The sequence below is a fragment of the Meleagris gallopavo genome, chromosome 17, assembly GCF_905368555.1.
Source record: "Meleagris gallopavo chromosome 17, MGAL_WU_HG_1.1, whole genome shotgun sequence".
Taxonomy (NCBI): Eukaryota; Metazoa; Chordata; class Aves; order Galliformes; family Phasianidae; genus Meleagris; species Meleagris gallopavo.
In genome coordinates this window covers 8,255,194-8,276,689 of record NC_139420.1, presented here as the reverse complement: position 1 = coordinate 8,276,689, position 21,496 = coordinate 8,255,194, and the positions used below count along the sequence as shown (strand labels likewise).

Below are 21,496 nucleotides of genomic sequence, written 5' to 3'. Positions count from 1 at the left end.
CAGTATTCAAAGACATTCAGACGAAAAAGAATTCAGATCATGTCTCAGTAGAGAAGTGAGCCCACTGCATGCATTCTTGGCAGCACTGCCTGACTCGGCTCAGGGTCACTCAAGACCAAATCCATCCTAAGATTTCTGGAAGTCTTCAGAAAAGAAAGAGGATTTCTCCCACCCCCTTCCTCCATTACCCTCTCTCCAAAAGGAAGGGAGGAGCAGAACATTTGCCAGAACCATGGCACCTTGCCCTCTCAGATGAATAGAGGAAGCAGTAGGTACATTTCAGCTTTATTAGAAAAAAACAAAAGTTTATACAAAGCTCTGCATTTTACAGAAAACCACCTCCCTCAAACACAAAGAAATCCAACATGGCAAGCTGTATGCATTTCCTTTTTTCAAATACATACATATATATATGTACACAGACATATATATGTATGTGTGAGCACGTGTGTGTATATATAGTGTGACGTAGGTTTTTTTTGCATGGATTGCATTCATTATTTTACAAAGGTAATATTCAGTAAAAAAAAAAAAAGATCTTTGTTACCATTATTTTCTCATATAAATAACTGTGAGCAGTCCCTCTGCAGATAGATAAAAAACACCTTTTCATGTCATTCTGTAAAAAACAGACATTACTGAAACGGTACTGAAATCTTAAGTCTTTTTCAATACCACCATAAAAATATCATCTAGCCCCCAGTTCAAAATGCTTGTCCAAGGCATTAGAAGAGAAAGGACTGTAAGACAATTCTGGAAAGATCAGTTCGTTAAGCCAACATTCAGGTTGGTAATTTCTGCTGGACCTTACATTGGTGTGAAATGAGCACAAACAGGAGGCCAAGCCCTCTGTCTGCCTAGATAAGCTGGTTCTTTGCCTACTGACACCAAGACAAATTCCAGCAAAGCACACAACTGTGCCAAGCAGCTGACAGCCTGTCCGCTCACCCTTTTCACCCCACAACAGACTTTCTTAATAAAATTAAATCCTCTACCAGCTCAGCAAACTTTTTCTACTCCATTCACCTTGAAAGGAGCTAGACTAATCATGGCAAGACCAGACAGAGATTCCACTGTTGAATTATTGGGAGAAAAACTTAACTAATGGCAAAAATGTAAAAAGACAACTAAAAGGAAGAAAACGATATAGAAAAGAGCTATTGGATTGAATCCCAAGGCTCTGGTTGAAGAAGCAAAAACAGTACAGAGATGCCAGTTGCAGCTAAAAAAAAAAAAAATCCTTGCATTTACTGAAGTTAAAGGTGACGGTGTGGTCCAAATGAATTAACTGCCTGGTAAACAATCGTTTTTCTTCTGTTAAGCACCATGATGGGGAGAATGGCGAAGATTTTGAAGGCAATACAAGTGGTAGTGGTGGTAACAAAGGTAATGAAAGTGAAGAACACGATGCAGATTAAATGGTGAGCAATGCCAACGAGGATGTTTGGACTGCCAGAGATGTTGGCAACAAGAATGGTTATATGGTTGGTGTTGATGATGGCCAGAATTCATTCATATGTCCATGTAGTCATCATCTTCATCAGTATCACTTTCCAGTGAGGACTCCTGGCTTGAGGTCTCTAAGATTTCCAAAGCTGGCTGACAAAGGCTCTCCTTCTTTACATTCGCTGCGGACTGAGCAGACAAAATAGCAGACTGATCCCAAAAAGAGAGAGAGAGAATATATTGCTAAATAATCAGGATAAACCCATGATCACAGGGATAAAAGCCAACTGGTTGCTATTCCGTCACATTCCAAAGCCCTCTTACTTCCATAAAAGATATGGCAACCTAATGTGAAACTACTTAACATTAACCAGTAGGTTTCCCCATAGTCACTATTCTGGTAGCTTTCACTAATGGAAGAATTGCAATTGCTGCACTAACTCCCTCACACATTTTGATAATTCTGTTTAATTCCCAAGAAAGGGAAACAGACTAGGATAGCTCTGATGCCACCCATGGCAGGAATTTCACCACTTCTTAAAAACTGAATCTTGTTAGTAATAGCTAGCTTCTTAGAACAAAATAGAATAGTTCTGCTGGAAGTGACATACAAAGATCACCAAGTCCAACTGTCTGACTACATCAGGGCTGACAAAAGTTAGAGCATATTATTAAGGGCATTATCCAAATGCCTCTTGAGCAGTGACAGGCATAGGTCTTCCCCTATTTATGCTACTTCTGCTTATGAACTGGGGACAGGAACAGTTGCTCCTTTCGCACGAGTATTTTATTGAGGGGCGAATTAAGATAAAAACAATAAGCCAAAAAATTACTGTTTCCCTTTTATTACCTTTAATTTTTGCTTGGTCTCTTCTGAAATGCTGCCCTTTGGAGAAAGGAGGGTGGGAGTGGGTGGAGTGACAGTGATCTCAGGTGGAAATTTGGTGACAGATGAAGGTATGAAAAGCTTTGGCATGTTGGGCAGAACGCGAGTTTTTACTCGGGTGCCATCTGTCTTGTTCTGCTGACTTCCCAAAGTCTGTGAACTGGAGCTGAGTTCAGGCTTGGAACTGGAGGCTAAACAGAAAATAATAAGAAAAACATGTTAGGAAGCTATGTAGGATTTCAGATGTCAAAGAAGAGCGAGCAGTTGATTGTCAGACATATGGCTAGCTCAAAAGGTCTTTCTTCAAGTTCTGCTTTAATTATGATTCAGAAACAGAAGAACAAAGCGCCTGAAGATTCTATAATGGCAACTGGAATTCAATAATAATTTTAAAAAATCTTTCTGGGCAGCAGAAACTCAGTCTATTTAAACCAAGCATTAAAGTGGTAGTACTGCACTGGCCCACCAACATCTAGATTAAAGGCTCCCCCAAATACCATTTTCCCACTCACTGCAGATGCAATCATCTTACCTTTGCATTCTCTAACTGGTTCCCCATTCTGTAATGCACCAAATAAAGCTACTTAGTTTTACTTAAGTCTTTTATAAACTTCCTCCACTATAGAGTTGTCTTTTTAGTAATTGAAATGTCAGCTCCTATTTCCTATCAATTCATATTGTCAAGATCCCCCATCAGTTGGCTACGTTTTCAAACAAGGCCTTTGTAGTTTCCACTACTGTCCTCACAAATTAAGAAAAATACATAGTAATATCTGTCAACACTTCCTCATTACTCTCTTCAAATTCTGTCATAAAAAATTTTAGGCATAATGTCAGCAAAGAAGCCAGATCTTTGGTGTGCTCATGTTACTGCATCACACTGATTAGCACCATCATGTAATCTCTACATACTCCTCAGCAATGCTTGCTGTCTTTACCAGCCAAGGTTGCTAAGAAAGGGCTCATCTCATGAGGCAAAGAAGGATCTGGCCCTTTCTTAGGCACTATCACAAAACAATACATATGCAACAATAATCAGCAGGAACAATGCTTTCACATTAAAAACTGAGAATTTAGCATAAATTTATTGATATTTTACTAATAATGATGCTTCAAGTGGATTTTTTTTTAAAGTTGTATGAATGAAAACAGATTATCCCAGATGCATAATAATAACAGGTGTTTTAATACATTTAATACATTTTTTTTTATTCAGTCTTGTTAAATCCTTCTTTGAAGGCTTCTGGAATTGACAAAGCTACCTAAACATGGCAAAATAAAATGCCAGATCCCTGATGCTATCCTGAAAAATAAACATTACACTGACTACTAAGGGATGTGAAATTGAATTGTATGTTCTCAGCAGTATACAAGAATGTAAGAACTGCCACAACAGATGAAGCTTTCCAACAAGGTCAGTGACCCATCTCCATTTGGAGACAATCAGCTCAGAGCAGAGTACCAGAAACACTGCAGTAATCAGACAGAAGATAATCTGACTCTCACAAATAAGAAAAAAAGAGAGATACCCTGAACATGAATATCTATGTTTATGCCTGTCTGAAAAATACAAATTTTACATTTTTCCAGTCTAAATATCAACTCCTACTTCTCTTGGAAAGGGGGCAGAGGAGGGATAGAAAGCATTAACTGTTGTAATGCTGCTTTTTATGTTAATTTGACTCAGTCTGATTATCACAAAAAATCATTTCCTTCTGCTAAACATTCCAACAGAACAATCGAGTGTTGTCATATCGCCCTGTGTTAAGATTTCAATTAAAAGAAAAGTTCGACTTTCAAAGAAGCTCAACCTACATAGCACAATAGCCTGGTACTGGGAGGTTTTTTTATTTGGCTTTGCTGCTATGGTACTTGGTATGTGAGTCATGCACCAAAAAGAATAACCATTAAGGGCTACAAGGAACTTCTCCAAGAAGCCGTGACATAGCCAAGAATGCCTCTATACTCTGAAATACTTTACTGGAAGACAAGCAGCAGAAAAGCTCTGTAACATGCATCACAACTAATGCATATCTAATCAATCAATCTCTGCAGACTGATACTCAAAGAAGAACAAATTTTCAGCACCGAAGCACAAAAAGCTCCTACCTTGGGTACAAACATGTCCCGAATTTGTGCTGGTCACTGATTCCACTTGCCAACAAACAGGCTCTGATGATGGTGCAACAGTAGCCATTTTCATCTGCTGACAAAGCCGTGACTCCTGTTGCTGAAATCCAAGACCCTCCAAAGGCACTTCAAGCTCTTCGTCCTCTTTATTAATGAAAGATAATTCACAGATTAACAGACATGCTGATCTCTTTCCTAAGCCTCAGTCCTTCTGCTGTCTAACCACCTGGTGGAAGTTGCTGTGGAATTTTTTTTTTTTTAATCTTAATTTCTTAACTATAAAATGATTGAGCATAATTAAATACTAGGGAGCTAAGATGGCAATCACAACTTTTTTATACTTGCTGCCATCAGTTCAAATTCTTAAAAAATGTTCTTTAAAAAGGTGAAGAAAAAAATCTGTTCTACAGCATGTTGTTACCTCTGCAAGAAACAAATTCATGCAACTGACCATTAACCTTTGCAGACACAAGGGGTGATCACTTGCCATACATTCAAAACAAAATCCATCGCCCTTAATGATGAGATGTGTGATCGATGGGTCTCTCTGATCTGCAATCATGGGCACAAGCTAGACTGAAGTGGAGCTCATTGCTAAGAAAGATTAATTACTGTGAACATCCAGCAACAGGGCCAAATCTATTCTATTTTTCTTCTTTATTTAATCAATATGAAGCTATGTAAAATGCTCAGTTTTCAGTGATAGGCTGACTCAATCAGCCCAAAAAAGTAATCTAATGTTCCCACCTTCTGCTACTCCAGAATTTGGGATCTTTACAACTCATATCCTAGTGTGTATGAGCACAGTCTCATCATTATGTATCCGCTGTACCTGCTTTTCTTACACACAGGGCTACATGCTGTACCTAGCAGGAGTCATTTTCACTGAACTACTATGAGCTACTAATGACAGCCCTTTCTGGGAAGGGCAGAGTGAAACAGCTAGCATTTCAAGGCTATAGGTACACAAACAAGCTCTCATTCTCTCACAGAAATGAAGACATCCTTCAACAACAAAGGGCTGCTCAGACAAATATGAATTATCTTACATTAGCACGGGGTAAGTTGTACACAGGCAGCTACTGCAGACAAGGAGATGCAATATATATTCACAGCCTAACTTCTCTAAAATCCTCATATGTCCACATTCTAATTTAATTTAGGATTTTATCTGCAAAATGACTTAAAAGGGATTATTTTTCAACTTTTCCTCATTGGAAAACTGCTCTCCACCCCAAACTCCCTATGCGTTGAAAACACTTCACCATTGTAGAGTTAAAATTGAAATTCTTGAAAGAGCTTGGTGGAAGTCAGGCAGATGCAGTTTGAAAGATACAACTTTTTAAATGCATTGTATTTCTAGGGTTCTTGAATAATTTGCATCAAAAAAGCTTACCAAAGCAGGCTGTTCAGCTCTTTCATTCACTAATTTTCATTGGTAAAATAAAAGAACCCATTGTCTAAACTGGTAGCTGGCAGCCAATACAAGCCTTAGGATAAATGAGTTTGCTTGCAGAGAATTCTCCTATAGTTCCCAAAAAGGAAAGGTCACACACTACAGCACAAATCACAGCAGCCTCTGTTCTGTGATGTTCCACTCTCTATCAAGCACAAAATGGAACGGTCTAGTGCAGAAGAACAGTTCTCATTCTCTTTCCTGCACAAAACATGGTCCTGACAGTAGGAAAAAATAGTTGCATCTGACCAATTCAGCTTAAAAGGACAGAGAAGGAAGCAATAAAACAACAGGAATCTGGATTAGGAGAATTCTAACTCATTGTTTCCTTGTTTGTGAAACAGAAGAGAGGCTGAAGATGACTCTATGTACGTGCCTGCTCTTTACATAAGACAGGCATGATTTAACTGCGTGCTGAGAAATACAAGGGACCATATGAAGAAGGATCAGCCCTCATGTGGCCCAAAGCCAATAAACACACATCCCACTACACCCCAAGCAGCTGACAACAAACGGAGTCTAAACCCAGACTGCCGCACTGAAATGGCTACAAGATACTCGGTGGGAAGACAGAGCATTACACCAACCTCTGAAGAAAAGCAAGATGAAAATGATGTCTTCAGATCATCCTGCAAGGCAGCTAAGACAGCAACTCTGTTTTGCTTACTCCATCGCTACAGGCTCAGAGTCTAAAGAATCTAGGGTAAGTACCAACAGAACCTTCCTTATCCACTTGTTAACCAAGGAGACAAAACACCAATTCATTTGGCAAATACAAAGCCGTATCAAGTGGAGATCCTGTAGCTTTAACTACACTGCTAACTGAGAACTATTTCCTATGTACTCAACTGCTAAATTACACTGGGGACTTAATAGTTCACCATTCAGAATAAAAGCTCTGATTTGCATTATTGTTTAATGACTAAACTCTACCTCTTATGTTGATTATAATCTTTGTTTAATTATAAGATATATCACTGCTTAAGCTGATTTGCTGAGCTTTACTTAACTAAATTATGCCCCCTGACAAAGCTCTTTTGAGCAGTGTATTTCTAACCAGACGCTGCAAGACTGATACAAGTCTACTTTCTTTTACGAGGCAGCAGCTTCTCACACAAATCTCCATCTTTTACATCATATTTGCTTTTCTTACTTTTGAAGGTATCGATTTGTAGCGTAGTAAAACTAGATTTAATTAGAACAAAACGGTGTGTCAGCCCTTTTTCATCTAGAAGTGAATGGAAATGAAAGGGCAGGACTTTGGCACACCAAGCATGTATTTCTATTACTACACTTCTAGAAACAGCACTTGTTAATATTCTATCAGGCTGCATCTCTCAGTACATCCAGAGCCACTGCCTGGTAATGAATCCTTCATTGTCAGGTGCCAAATACACAGTGACTGAATTTTATCCCCTGATTGGGTGATACACTTTATTCTTTTATGACTGTGCAAATTTGTTTTTGTGGTAACAGTCGCTTTCATGGCATTATTTCTAAGTTAAACATTAAGTTAATGAGAAAAATACATTTTTTAAATTTTTTTAATAAGATCTGGCTGTTCCAAGTGTCTATAATTTGCACTATCACTACTTCAATACAGTGCACAAATACATCTTTTTTCATTACAGAGAAACAGGGCAAAAGGCAGAAGGATAATCAGGAAGCAACACACAGCTGAATCTCCTGTCATTTGTCTGCAACAGATTTCCGAAGAGTATCTCTTGGTATTTACCATGTGGACAATGCTGCCACAGCCCCGAACATAACGTCCTAGTTTTTCCTAATAAAAACTTTCCCCAGGGAGGGAAAGACTTCACTAACTCATGAGCCACAAAATTCTTCACAAGTGCAAGAGCACAAGAATATAACTACAGCACAATCCAAAGGTGTTCTGAAGCTCGGATTTAATCTCAGTTAAGAAATCTTTTGGTAATACATACGCAGTACTTGCACTGTTCTTGCAGGCTTTCCAACGTTAGCTCTACAATCCCAGGTTAAAACAAAACCAGTTTGGGAAGATGTAATATGCGTTGGTCTCCAGGCTGAAGATGGGACAGGTTCTGCACTCTCACCTCGTAACGCAACACACAAAAAAGCATAGAGAAAACCCACGGATTTGCAATGCATATGAATATTTACATGGAAAAGTTCATCTCCAACCGAGCTGAATTATAAGTATTTTTGTCAGCCTTCCCTTTCCCGACAGCTGTCTAAATACATATAAAATAGTATACGCATAGAAAGAAGGACATCATACCTCTCAACATCTCCCTGCTTTAGTGAGGAAGAAACAAGCTGAAAACAATTCAATGCAACAACCTACTCCAGCTTTCCTCTCCAACCTCTTTCCACTTGTTGCCAGGGCAACCAGTGTTTGCAGATGCCTATAGCGGGCGCTGGGTTCATGACTTCATCACAGTTAATATTCTCTCGCTGCCTCTTTAGACAGAGAATACAGTATATACATACATCCCTACACTATAAACACAGAGATTATACAACTCCCCCACCTTTATTATAGTCAGACGACAATTTATGTCCTATTTGGACGTGTCTGTATGAAAATATTCACTCGGCAATTTGCAGATGTGGAGAAAGTTTAAAAGCAGCCGCACTGTAACAGCAAGCAGCTGCTCTGCTGTCTGTGTGCTGTGCCCTGCACTTCATTGCTCAATTTCCTTCTGCTGTCAGCTATAAGGAGACATTAACATCCCAGTGTTATAAAACATTTTAGCTGGGTTTTCGAGAAACCCTTTAGTCATGCACTCAACCTATTACGTGAGGGCTGGAAGACAAGCCCAGAAAATGTGACTGGCACCTGGAAAAATGCCTTCCAGTTGCTGAGGGAGGTGGTGTGAAGTATTAAAGCACAGATATGTGAAAGGCTACAAGCAACTCACGGCGCGTGCACAAAGCATCATTTCATTATGGGGAAAAGGAAGGAACTGAGCTTTGAACTCCAGAACAGAACACCAACACGATTTCAGAAGAGCATGCTTGGAGAAATGAACAGAGAAGAGCTTCAAGGGCTTACACAAACTGGTTGTGCCTCTTGGCTTCACCCCTCTGCAAAGCACCTTCCCCAGCACTTCTGTGTGTCAGACAAAAAGCCTGAGAATACATGACTATGATTTAGCAGATCTGTACCACCTTGCCCTCCAACCACTTCAAAAGAGTAACGACTGCATTCTGTGTGCCTGCAGACACCAAGAAATACATGCTTTATTTGTCCCAGTGACAAAGGATTTACTTTATATTTAAATGGCTACGCAGGTACTTGTGTCACCCATTTACCATACAGGTGGATATTTGTATGTTGATGGAAATGCACCTAATCTGTCGCTCCCTGACACGATGAAGTCAATATCCTACCACACCTCCAAAGAATAGCGCTAATGTGTAAACAATTAATTTTCAATATTCCATCTGCCTCACCCTCTGGCGTGCTTGGAATTTAATACAGTTTTTTTCCCATACAGCAGTTGCAAAAGGGCATGGAAAGCTTGAATTTGCAAGAGCTCAGAGTTTCCTCATACACTGTGCTACCAAGTCAATGGAAAGACTGCGCTGGAACACAGGTTGGTTCAGCTGAACGCAGCTCGGTTAAGAATGCTGACCCACAGAAGCAACAGAGCCATCAAGTAACTGCATTTGTGATGAGGTGCTACACCATACACCACAGCAGGCAGCAGTCAGTTCACCAAGGCGTATAGTAAGTATACTCTTTTCCTTACACATTTACCTTCTCCATATTAATTCCCACTTTCCTGCCATGATGTTTATTTCTAAAAATAACAAAACACAATCACACAACAACAAACAACGAAGTCATAGCTGCAGAGATAAGAATTTGACTTGAAATGCCAAATTCAGGAAATTACATTCAAAGCTGACACACAAAGCCATGTGTTAAAATTAAGCACCAGAGTAATTTTGGAAGCAGAAAGCTGTGCAGCACAAGTTCTACGGCTCCCTGAAATGAAATAAATTCAAACAGTCTGGTGAACAGAAGTTGGCACTGTAATAAGATGGCATACTGCTGTATTTATAACTGTGGTCCTGGCTATTAGACAGTGGTATCAGACATACCCAACGCTCCTCCCTAATGCCAAGGTCAGCTGTGACAGGACAGCACTGATGGTAGTAAAAAAACAGGTGGTTGCTCTGAAATTGCTTCTTGGGAATAGCCCCCAGCCCACAGTAACTCCCAGGCTTCCAGGCCCCTGGTATGGAAAAGCCATGCTGGGGCAGGCTAACAGTGCTGCCAGTGCAATTCTCGTGTCCAGAGAACACTTCCTGCTGCTCTCAAGCTTCCTAGAGATGCAGGACGTGCTGGTAAAGATACGCTCTCAAGTTCAGTAGTAACTTTCCTTCTCTCTTTGTTAAAAGCCCAAACCAAAACAAACAACATAGCAATAATCCCCAACACCTTCAATAAAAAAAAAACATCAGTGGGCCTAGATCAAAGAGATAACAGTTTTGTATGCAATTATGTGAACTTTCAAATGGCATTATAAGAAATAGTTAATTGATAGTTGTGTTTTACTACTGGATTTAGCAAGAGTACATCATTTCAGAGCATCACACACAGTACCTGTGGACAGTAAGTCACTCATCTGTGGTCTGCTCCTTGTGAATTGTATAGACTGATTATTCAACAAAAACCATAAGCCCCTTCTTCCTCTGCTAGTATTTTTCATCCTCCTCTGACCTGACAGCCAAATTAAACACAATACAACTGGGCAAAAGCAGCTCTTAGAACAGGTGAGTTTCATTATACTATTTCAAAAGAATTTTCCTAAGAAATCTGTAAATGCAAAACCTGTGCAGTAGGCTTATAACTACATCTCTCTTCAGTCTTCATTTGTGCAGCAGTGTGTAAAACATTCATTCTGCTGGCAGCGATCTAAAACTAGTGCAACTGAAACATACTGCAACAATATAGCATCATTACCATGTTCTTTTCCAAATCTTTGTGGTCTCCAGAAGACATCTTCTCTGTTAGTGCAAATATCCATATGGCAGAGCTTTCCCAGGATTTCCAGGATTTCTCTCTGACCCCAAGCCTGCCCAGCCCACACTCTGCACCAGGCTTCTTACCATCACCTCACAGGCCAGTTTGGAAGCTGTTGTTCCTGCCCTAATTGTTCTTACTGATTAACAGGGGTACATACAACCAACAACAATTTTAATTTCAATTCTGCACAATATTGGATTGAATAAACAAAATTAAACAAAATCCACCAAACAAAAAGAACAAACAACCCAAAGGGTAAAGATTAGAAATAGGCATTAAGTGTAGTGAAAAACTTTTCTGAAATGAATTTGTTGCAATAGCAAACTGAATCAGTTACTTCCAAAGGGAAGAGGAGAAGACACAGCTGACTGGAACTGCCTAAGCATCAGGCAAAAGGGAATTAAAGAGTCATTCACAAACAGGAAAACCCCTGCTGACATTCAGTGGTGAAGTTGTTTTCAGAGCACATCCACTGTGAAAAATAAAAAGCTTCATGAAAAGGAAGGATCAGATAGGAGGAAGTGAGAATGCCAATGCCAGCACAGGAGGCAGATGCAGAAAGAGAGCACAGAGACAATGCAGAGCTGGCTGAGGTCTGCCTGGTTGATTTCTATTAGCAGCCCTACAGTCACTAACAGATGACTTCCACTCAAGGATGCTACAACAGGCATGAGGTTACAAGTGCTTAAAGGTGAGATCTTTAAAGCCCCGGAGGAAAACAGCCTGGGGAACGGAGGTAGAAAGCTGCCAACATGGAAAACAAAGGAGGAAATAACAGAAGTCAAGTTGATACAAGATCATCGAGTCAAAGGACATGCACATACAAGAAAATCCTTACAGCAGGTAACTGCTGGAAGAGCAGTGTGAAATGAAGCTCACGTGAGGCCCCAGGCCTATGGTCAGTCTATAACATTTTCTGTGTTTCAGCTTTTTTGAGCTACTTGTTGAGATCGGCTCTGTACTCTAATGCACAATTTTGAATTCAGCAGAAAAAAAAACAGTGGAAGAGACTGATCATAAATCAGATTGAACTACTGCAGGTCCTTTCAAACCGAAAGTTTGAATTGCATTCCATAGCTAAAATAAGGTTAAACAAAATTAAAGCAATTGAAATTCATTTCTCACTGCAACAACACTGCTGTTTACCCTTTCATGCAACTTTCTTCACAAGCTCGTTTGTTGTAGTCTGAAAGTTCTACAGGTTGAAAAACATTCAAACCTCTACTGCCCTGCTGTGCCTGCATAAGAAACATCTGAAATTACAGCAAAGTACTTACATGGCTTATGGGCTGCGGCTTCCCTGCACACTACAGAAAGAACTGGTAGTCTTCCTTAGCTCTGAATTTCTAAGCCCAGACACCTATATCATGAACTTCCTGGTTTTCCATCAAAACATTTAGTGCTTCGTGAATTCAGTGCACATGAATTTAATGGAGGAAGGGGAAAATTGCTACTCTTCTACCTTTAATTTAAATGACAATTTGCTGAGTTGATTCTTTTAAGCAAAACAGGTATTAATTCCAAGTAAACAAACCTTCAAAAATAGGATATGAAAGTTTTCCTGTCCATCCCTTATAAGAATCATTATTTGGATAAGGACAACAAAAATGAAAAAGTCATGACTTTCCAACAATTTAGAACAGTGTATCAACAGAGCAATGTGACGCACTGGAGAGGGTTTATCCTGATTACCCTATTTACTTTCCCCAGAAAAAACTACAGGCTGCGTCAAAATACTCACATTTCCAGAGTCTCACATACAGTTATGCCTACCTGCAGGAACCTCTCATATCAAAACTACCACTCCTATTACTTTGATGCTGAATTTCATCATGCTGTATTCTGCCCTAGCTAGTTATATTAGACATAAAATCCCACTAAAACATTCACAAAAGAAATGAGTGAATACTTTTGATTTTAAAGCCATTACTTTTTCTAGGTGAAGGCACAGAAAATGATAGCAACTAATACTCTGACGTGCAATATTCTCACAGAAACAAACAGACAGATAGAAGAGGAGGTCACAAAAATGAGAAGAGAAAAAAGATGAAAACAGATTACTCTGAATCAGGAACAGAGCTAATGAGAGGCAGATGAAAAAGGAGTAAAACTGAATTAGAAATAATCCTTTTTAAAGGAGGTGGGAGCAAAGGTAGGAGAATTTAAAAGAGAAGAAAAGGAAAGGACACAGCAGTAATTGGTATCTTTCTCAGCTAGAGAAATGACCTGTCAGGTAAGTCTGAGAGCAGAAAGCCAGATACAACACACACACACACCCCGCACTGGAATCAGAGCTTTGCAGAGAGAGCCTCTTGATCTTCAGATGCATGGTTTCGGGGTTATAATTATGGCAGCTAGCTCTTCCATCTCCCTCAACCAAGATGATGTATAGAAAGCATAAAAGAAGAAAGAACAATGTGAAACCTCCCCACCTTAACAAAGCCTAGGAAGTCAAAAGATTAAAATAAACGTTCTAATCACTGCAAGGCAGCCTGGGAAATTGCAGAGAGGAAAGCACGTCAGAAATGCTCATGAGTTTTGTTTGAAAACTGAGAGAATGTGAGAGCTCTTTATTTGCACTGTCATTCCTACCAGTCTCCTTCGTAAATGCACAGCAACTGCATGATCTAGAGGATTTTCTTCTTCGTTCTCTAGGCACAAATCTGAGCGAATCCCTGCAGAACAAGCCTGCCAAGATATCTTACAACACCCTGCAACACCATTCCTTCAGCAACATAAGAACAACAATAAATGTGCTTTACACATTGACTCAGTCATTCCCTTCCTTATCATTCCCCTTTCCTTCTTCCTCTCAAGACAGATTTCTCCCTAGTTCTGTGAAAAGGGAGATTATTATAGATTATTATAATGCAACTCCTAATATAGGATATTAAATTTCAATGTCATTCTGTACCCAAAGCCCAACAAGTTGGGAAAACTGATTTCTCCCTCGTCTGCTCTTCACTGCCAATGAATTCAGAAGACTATGTGCATTTAGACACCAAGGCTGCTTATGTGAGGAAAAAAAATCATAAGTATATGAATAAAAGTCACAAAGCGAGATTACTTTAACAAAATATCCAGAGTAGATCACTCTGCTAATTATGAAATGATATTATGCAACATTGATTCCAACAAATATAGGTACTATTTCCACTGTATCCTCATATGCCACGTTCCCTAGTACCTGTATGTGAATGCTTCATTCAAAATTTTATCTGGGCTCTTATTAACCTGCCTATGGCATTTTGAGTAGGTTTAAGGTTCAAGCTAGTGAGCAGATGGAGTGAGCACGAAAAGTAGCAGAAGCTTTTTCAGAGAGTGTTCCTGCTAAGGATGGAAAAAAGTACAAGCTATAGCAGGTGCTCTGCCACCTTGATATGCACAGCATCCCACAGATAAGCACAGCCGCGTCTTTGGGCACCCAGGAGAAGTCTGGGGCTAACTGGGGCTAATCTTACTTCATTCCTGAAGTGCAACAACACTGCCTTGCACAGTGATTTTGATTACTGCTAACAGTGTCAGCCTGCCATGATGGCATTCTCATTTAACTCTTGTCATCTAGACAATCTATATAGGACCGAATACATAACACCATCCTGAGCACATCACATCATCTTTCTACAGAATAAATAACATTTGTTTTGCTTCTTCAATCCTTTTCTGTAGCCTAACCTTGCACATAGCCATACTAGGACTATAAATATATTTCCAGCATTCCAGTCCTGCCAAATACTTCTTTTCTCAAATGTGAAGCATAATGGTGGTGATATACTAACTTTATGAGTCATGCAGAAGCTTGGAATTTTCACAGTATTATTTATCTCTACACACATATAAGTGGCTGTGGTATCTATGCATCTAATTATGTTAATCAGTCACTTACAAGTCAGATGTAGGCTATCCACCAGTCTATTTCAATTGCAATCACTTTTAAAACATTTGAGGTATTTTGAAGAAGTTTATCTTTACCTCTTTGAAGAAAAACAACAAACCCTTTAATGCCACTAGAGACTTAAATTATGTATCTAAACATAGTTCTATTTTTAGGCTGCTATTCCATGATTTCATACGCAAGTTACATTCAGTGCTCTTTACTGTATCCTAGTAAATAAAAGATGTATTAATTTTATACATGCAACCCAAAACAAAATCTCTGTTTTATACATGCACCCCAAAACAAAACCTCTATTTGTGCAGCCTTTTGAGTATGGTCTAGTGATCAGAAAATGAGACAGAATCAGAACTCAAGCACTGACTCACCATGTGGCCTTTGCAAACAAATCAGAGAAGGCCAAGATGTTCTGCCTCCCTGAGACTTACCACGTGCAAGATCACTCATGCTGGGAGCAGTCTCTGCATTCTGACTCCGGAGATGTTCAGTGTCCCTGTGTGACTCCTGGGATGGAGGCACTGAAGAAGATGCTGAGGAGGAGGACGATGAAGAGGAAGAGGCTGGTTTGGATTTGGAATGCAGATCGTTCAATCTCAGGAGATTTTCAGGAGTCACAGTGTCTGGATTCACTGGGGCAGGATGCAGGGTGGCTGGTGTTACTGGGAAGAAGCTCTCTCTGTTGTCCTTCGTATGCTTTGGGGTTGTGGGTGTTTCTGCTGTGGACTGTGTAAAACAAAAGAGGGTAGGGACAGACATGAGAAAATACATGCCAGTAATTCTGCACGTGCTACCTGTTTGAGTGACACCTGCAGGCAGCTCAATTATTTGTACACGGGAAACACTATAAATATATATAAAGCAAATATAAAATCAATCGTTATTATCAAAATAAAATAGAGAACCTCCAAATGTCATTTTTTACAGATTTTTCTGTTCCTTAATCTATTTATCAAACAATTGAGCATTTATTCATATTCAAAGTTATAGTGCTTTACTTAACAAATCTCTCCCAACAACATACTTTCCTCAAATCCATCAGTAAACATGAATTACAAACTCTTACTAACAAAAATTAATTTATTTCATTCAAGAATATGTTGACAAACCCTTGGCCTGAATGAGCAGGCAAATGATTAAAATAAATTATTCTTTGTAGGTGGTATGAGAAGAAATGGGGAAAATAGAAATATGTATTTGCACACAGAAAACCAATCAGCCTAATCCTAAATCATAAATTTCCAGTAACTGCAGAACTGAACAATGTTGGTGCCCTATTCAGAACAACACATGGGAAAATGGTTGTGTTTACAGAAGTTAACAGTTGCACCAAGAGCAACACCTTCCTCTAAAGCCAGAACCAAGAATTCAATGCAGTGCTGTCAGTTACGTAGACTGAAGAGTGACATAAATTCACCACGGAAGGAAATCAAAGCACCCACAGAATGAGTATCTTCTCTATAACTTTTATCAGTAATAAAATAAAGCATTCTTGCCCGTGAGGCCACAGGATGTATTTATTTCATGTTCTTTCCAGTCTTCATTAAATGGAGACTTATAGTACCATAAAAGATACAGCTGAGTGAAACCTCAGCTGCTTATTCTCTGCCTTATACCTTTACCTCTCATATCTCTAACATGAATGATTTTAACCGTGGTGATTACAGCATGTTTGGAATAGAAATAAGGAATTCTGTGGTCAGATGTAGAATCACATTAAGCCCTAATATCTTAGATTTATTACAACGCCAGAAGAATCAGCAGAATTTAACTAGGAGAACAAAGTAAACATCATATGGAAAAATGATGCCTTGCAGTTCAAGGCTGGAAAGCATACACTTAAAAAATAAAGAAAGAAACAGTGGAATGTATTTTTAAAATTCCTGAAGTTAATTAATTAATCTCTAAATAGCATGTGATTAAATCTGTGAGATCTTATGTGCACACACACAGAAAAATTTAAAAAGCAGCTACATTCAAATCAGTTGCCACACAGGATCCAATAAGGTCTATTCTACCTCCAAAACCAGCAAGTTCCTGATGTATAAAGCATCAGTTCCAAAACCAAAGGTCTCGAGATGCACAAATGGGATTACATAAAGCTGAGGGATATTATACTGCAGAAGCTTTATGCCAGAAGTGAAATCATTAGAGGAAATGTTCTCAGCTGTGATTTAGAGGGAAAACCCCTCACACCCATGCATTTCATTAATTCATATAATACATTACATAGAACCTGTAATTTCTGTGCTCGTATTGTATTCATTGTTTTTCCCCAGCAGAAATATACGAGAGTACTACTAGTTAGTTGCTTGCTAGAAATATATCTGCACCTCAAATGGCATTTCTCTAACAAAGTACAACTATTATCAGAGGATATTTGGAAAATAACTCAGCAGACTGGGACAGAACTCGGAAGGAAAACGATTACTGACAGAAAGAACACGGCATCACGGAGTAATTCCAGCTGGAAGGGCTCTCTGAAAGGTTCTTCGGTCCAACTCCCAGCAAAGCAAAATTGACTTAGCTCAAGTTACTCAGGGCCTGTGTCCAGCTCAGTTCCATGCATCTCCAGGGATGGAGGTTCCACAGCCTCCCTGGGTCCCTGTTCCAGTGCTTTGCTACCTTCTCGTTGAACATTTTTTTCCTATCACCTTATCCAATGTTCTCTTGCTGCAACTTGTGACTGCTGCCTCTCATCGGGCTCCCTCCTCTCTACTGTAGATGGCAATTCAAGCTCCCACCCTCCAAGAGCCTTCTCCTCTCCAGGATGAACAACTCAGCTCTCTTGAACTTCACTGCCATAATGCCACACTGCAGACCCAGGTTCAACTTCTTATCCCCCAGGACTCCAAGTCTCTTTTGCAAAGCTGCTACAGCCAGTTACATTGCACAGGAGTCATCCTGCCTCAGGTGCAGGACTCTGAATTTCTCTTTATTGTTTGTCACTTCTGTTGCAGTTCCTGTCAGTGCAAGCCTCTACAGATCCTCTGCAAAGCAAACCCTGCTCTCCAGCTTTTTTACTATGCCCTCCGAGATGATACAATTCATGAGCTCCCCACAGGATCAGTATTCCATCAAGGGATTAGAGAAGATGCCACAGAACACCGCTGGGAACTGGCAGCTGAGCAGAAGGCTGGTGGCTGCCACATCACATCTCACTAGGCAACAGAGGCACCAACAAACACTGGTGAGAGGAAGGCCTTCCTGTAACTTGTAGATGATCAGCACACAAGGAAAAAAAGTTGAGACTGAAATAACCCTTATTGGTATACAGAGATTGAATGAATTCATATTCCTATTTCTCTCAAAATACAAATGTCCTATCAGGGGCAAAACAAAAAACAAATTCTATTTTTAATTGGTTCATCCAGAAGAAGTTGCAGGGTTTCTTTTTTCCAGAGATTTTTTCCACAGAAAATCAGCCTGCCTCATAAGGACAGTAAAATTTTAATTGCACATAAAGTAAAGTCAAAACTAGTATGTTTCTGTCTCAATAAAATCTTTCCTTATGCACAGTCAAAAAGTACCATCCTGTACTGAAGAGTAGCAACCATAGATTTTTTAATTAAGAATTTAAAAGGAGCCTTTCAGATATGACCTATTAAAGAATTTCTTAATCTAACAGCAAGAATTCTAGCACCTCTGATCAGTAAGTGATGCTACTCACAAAACCCAGGTTAGAGTATGACTGCTAGCTATGCTGCTCACCAAGAATTTTGGGGCCACATTTTTACCCCCATGCAGGTGAGTGCATCCAGGAAAACACCAGAACTTTTAACACTGTATTTGAGAAACAAACCCAGAAAAAGTCATTACAGGAAGTCTCCGATTTGCCAAAAACACGTTATGTTCATCTAGTTCTACTGCTATACAGGCAGTAAGGCACCATAAAGATTAGTAGAGCAGGAATTGAGCAGCAGTGACAACCCCTCTACCAGTGTTTTATGTGGTTTTTCATGAGGATATTTTTCTCAGTTTCTCCTTTCCATTGCTAAAAGAACAAAAATTCACCTTCCCTCATTCTCCAACCTACCTCACCGTGCTGAGCTTCTCCATTATCACTGCTGCTTTTGAAATACAGTAGCTCGATCATGAATTGGCTTTAGTTACCATGTCTTATGTTCACAAGGATGCTATTCAGAGAACAAGTGGATACAGCTGAAGTAAGATGAAAACTTATCTGCTTTCTTCCTAACTTTTGTTCTAATACCACATTCATCTGGTCAGGACTGGACTTTTTTCTTGGTTTTTCTGGAAATAAGTTGAGTTACAGAATAGAAATACAGAAGTATTTCTATTTTTGTCTGAACTACTATACTATCAAAGTGGATAGAAGAAACATTTAAGACGTTAATATCCAAACGTGTCACTGGCTGTGAGAAAAACAGCCCAATACTTCCAGAAATACCTGCTATCTTATTTCCTGTCCTTTCAAATATCTAGGAAAACGTTCTTCATTGTGAAATTTGTATAAAATCAAATTTCAAATGAACACTTAGCATGCATATTTGCTTGGATTATAATTTACACACATACAGGAGTGCATATAAGTCTCTGTATTTGCTCAAACCTTGATTGTTTCTTCATACTCCTTGCAAAGAGGCCATTCAGCTTCAGGAAGCCTATGAGGAAACCTTTATCACAGTGGAAGCTGGTGTAAACAAAGAACATTCAGGAAAATGGGCATTAGGACAGCCTACCTCCAGGAAAGGTAGTGGTAAAAATAAATGATTTTTTTCAAAGATGTTAGTGGAAAAAAATAGCTTCCTGTAGTTTCCCAGTGAGGCACTTCAGTAATGAGACAACAAAAGCAAAGAAAAAAAATTGGGCATTAAGTCAAGTTATGATAAAATTGTACTTTACAGACTACCTGCCAAGACACGAGCTGACAACTTGATCAAGGTTTTATTTCTGCCTTGTTGTTTTCAAAACACATTCTGAAAAACAAGTAAATCCTACAGGCACCTTACTGATACTGCCTCTGGAACACCTTACTGCTCTGTGGCTGTGGGAAAAAGCAATGATCCAATGTTCCATAAAATGGGAAAGCGACAGTCTTCCCAACAGAAGTTTCCTAACGAAAGATGCTGGCACTGTAACTGTTACATAACGTTTGGTGGTGGTGGTTTTTTAAATTGGTCTCATGTTGGAAGTGTGGGATCGTGGTGGGATTGAAGTCAGCATCCACTTTATAGAAAGGTGCACCAGGAAGCCTGAATGACAACCCGGCTACGTTCAATGTTGTGCTTTAATTACTACATGTCTTCTCACATTTTTTCCTCTCAGTCTCTCCATAGCAATATTTGAAGCTAATCTCCTTTGGAAGTTTTCTCCCAAGTACATTAGAACAGCAATATCCATCATCTGTAATCCAGACTCTGAGGAACCTTTTATTTCTTAATATTACGATTTTATATACAGAACACAGTGAACGTTATATACATCTAATTTAACTGCACTCCAGCCTAACAAAATCCTTTGTTGACACTTAACGTCCAACGCAGACAACATTCCAGCAATACTTTCATACACAAAATGGACCAAGAGAGAAAATGATGAAAAACATGGATAGACAAACTAAAAGATAAAACAGTGACTTTTTCCTTCATGTTCACTTAATGATTGCTTTTTGCAGCAGACAGAAGGAGGAGAGCTGTTAATTATATCAAGAATACACCTCCAGGATAGAGTGAGAGGGGGATGCCATGGCAACTGGCAAATGCAACAGTGAACAAATGGTCACCCTTTGGTAGGAGTGAGACCATAAGAAAAACTGTCCTTCTGTCCCCTTGACCCCCCACCTCCTACTTCCCTTCCTTCACCATCTCTGAGGCATTAATAAAGCATGCATACAACTCAAGAAAAACAACTTTCTCTGTAAGCAGCCTCTGACGTCTTGATGTGCAGGAAGATGAAAATTAGCAGCATGTGGGTGGAACAAAGGGAGGGGAAACACATGAGGTAGAACCAGAGATTATTATTTTCTAATTATTTAATATTTTCCTTATCTCCTTCAATTTCCAGCAGAACAATTTTACAGAAAGCTTTTAGCTCTTTCTTGAAGAGAACAGCTTGCTGTGGGTTGCTTTTTTTTTCCTGAAGCGAGAATTCAAGAAAATGCTCTAGACATTTGAAGTAGTTCACACAAGTCGTTCTCAAGTTCTCCCCCTGAAGAAAAAAAGCCTAGAAGACTCCATCACTGCAATGCTGACAGCATTCCACTGCACAAGGGGAAAAGTCCACAGAAGTGCCCTCCAGCTTTACTCACAGTAGACGATTTTCTTCTGTTCCAAACAAGAGGTCACATTCCCTGTAAGTTCCAGCACAGAGACTGTAACATCACTATACTGACACTCAAGACTCAATTCCAGTACTTTGCTCTCCAGGCCATGTCTGGTTCCAGCCCCAAGTTCCATAAGCCCATTTTCTACATTTCCCTACAATTCCTCACTGCTAGGCTGCAAGTGAATCACAGAATCACAGAATTGTAGGGGTTGGAAGGGACCTCTAGAGATCATCGAGACCAACCCCCCTGGGTGAAGACGACCCCACTGCCAGCACTGGCAAAAGTGGGATCCAAAACCTCTGATACCTGTTCCAGAACTAGACGTGGGCAGGAGTGGCAGCACTACCACACAGCCTTCCCCACTAAACACTGCTTTT

General features: G+C 39.6%; 1 protein-coding gene across 5 annotated transcripts in view; it reads right to left on the bottom strand.

Annotated features, from left to right (window-relative positions):
- Positions 1–273: 273 nt before the first annotated feature.
- CABIN1 (calcineurin binding protein 1) overlaps positions 274–21,496 on the bottom strand; it is a 93,672-nt gene continuing 72,449 nt past the window's right edge. For 4 of the 5 annotated variants that reach the window (XM_085238163.1, XM_085238165.1, XM_085238164.1 and 1 more), the window contains exons 35-38: positions 15,262–15,556; positions 4,442–4,606; positions 2,297–2,523; positions 274–1,656 (exon numbers count right to left, since the gene is read on the bottom strand). In XM_085238163.1, coding sequence (XP_085094289.1) covers positions 1,513–1,656; positions 2,297–2,523; positions 4,442–4,606; positions 15,262–15,556 — 831 coding nt within the window. In that variant the 3' untranslated portion in view covers positions 274–1,512. The remainder of the gene's footprint in view (positions 1,657–2,296; positions 2,524–4,441; positions 4,607–15,261; positions 15,557–21,496) is intronic. The other variant, XM_085238168.1, reaches the window with a different exon arrangement.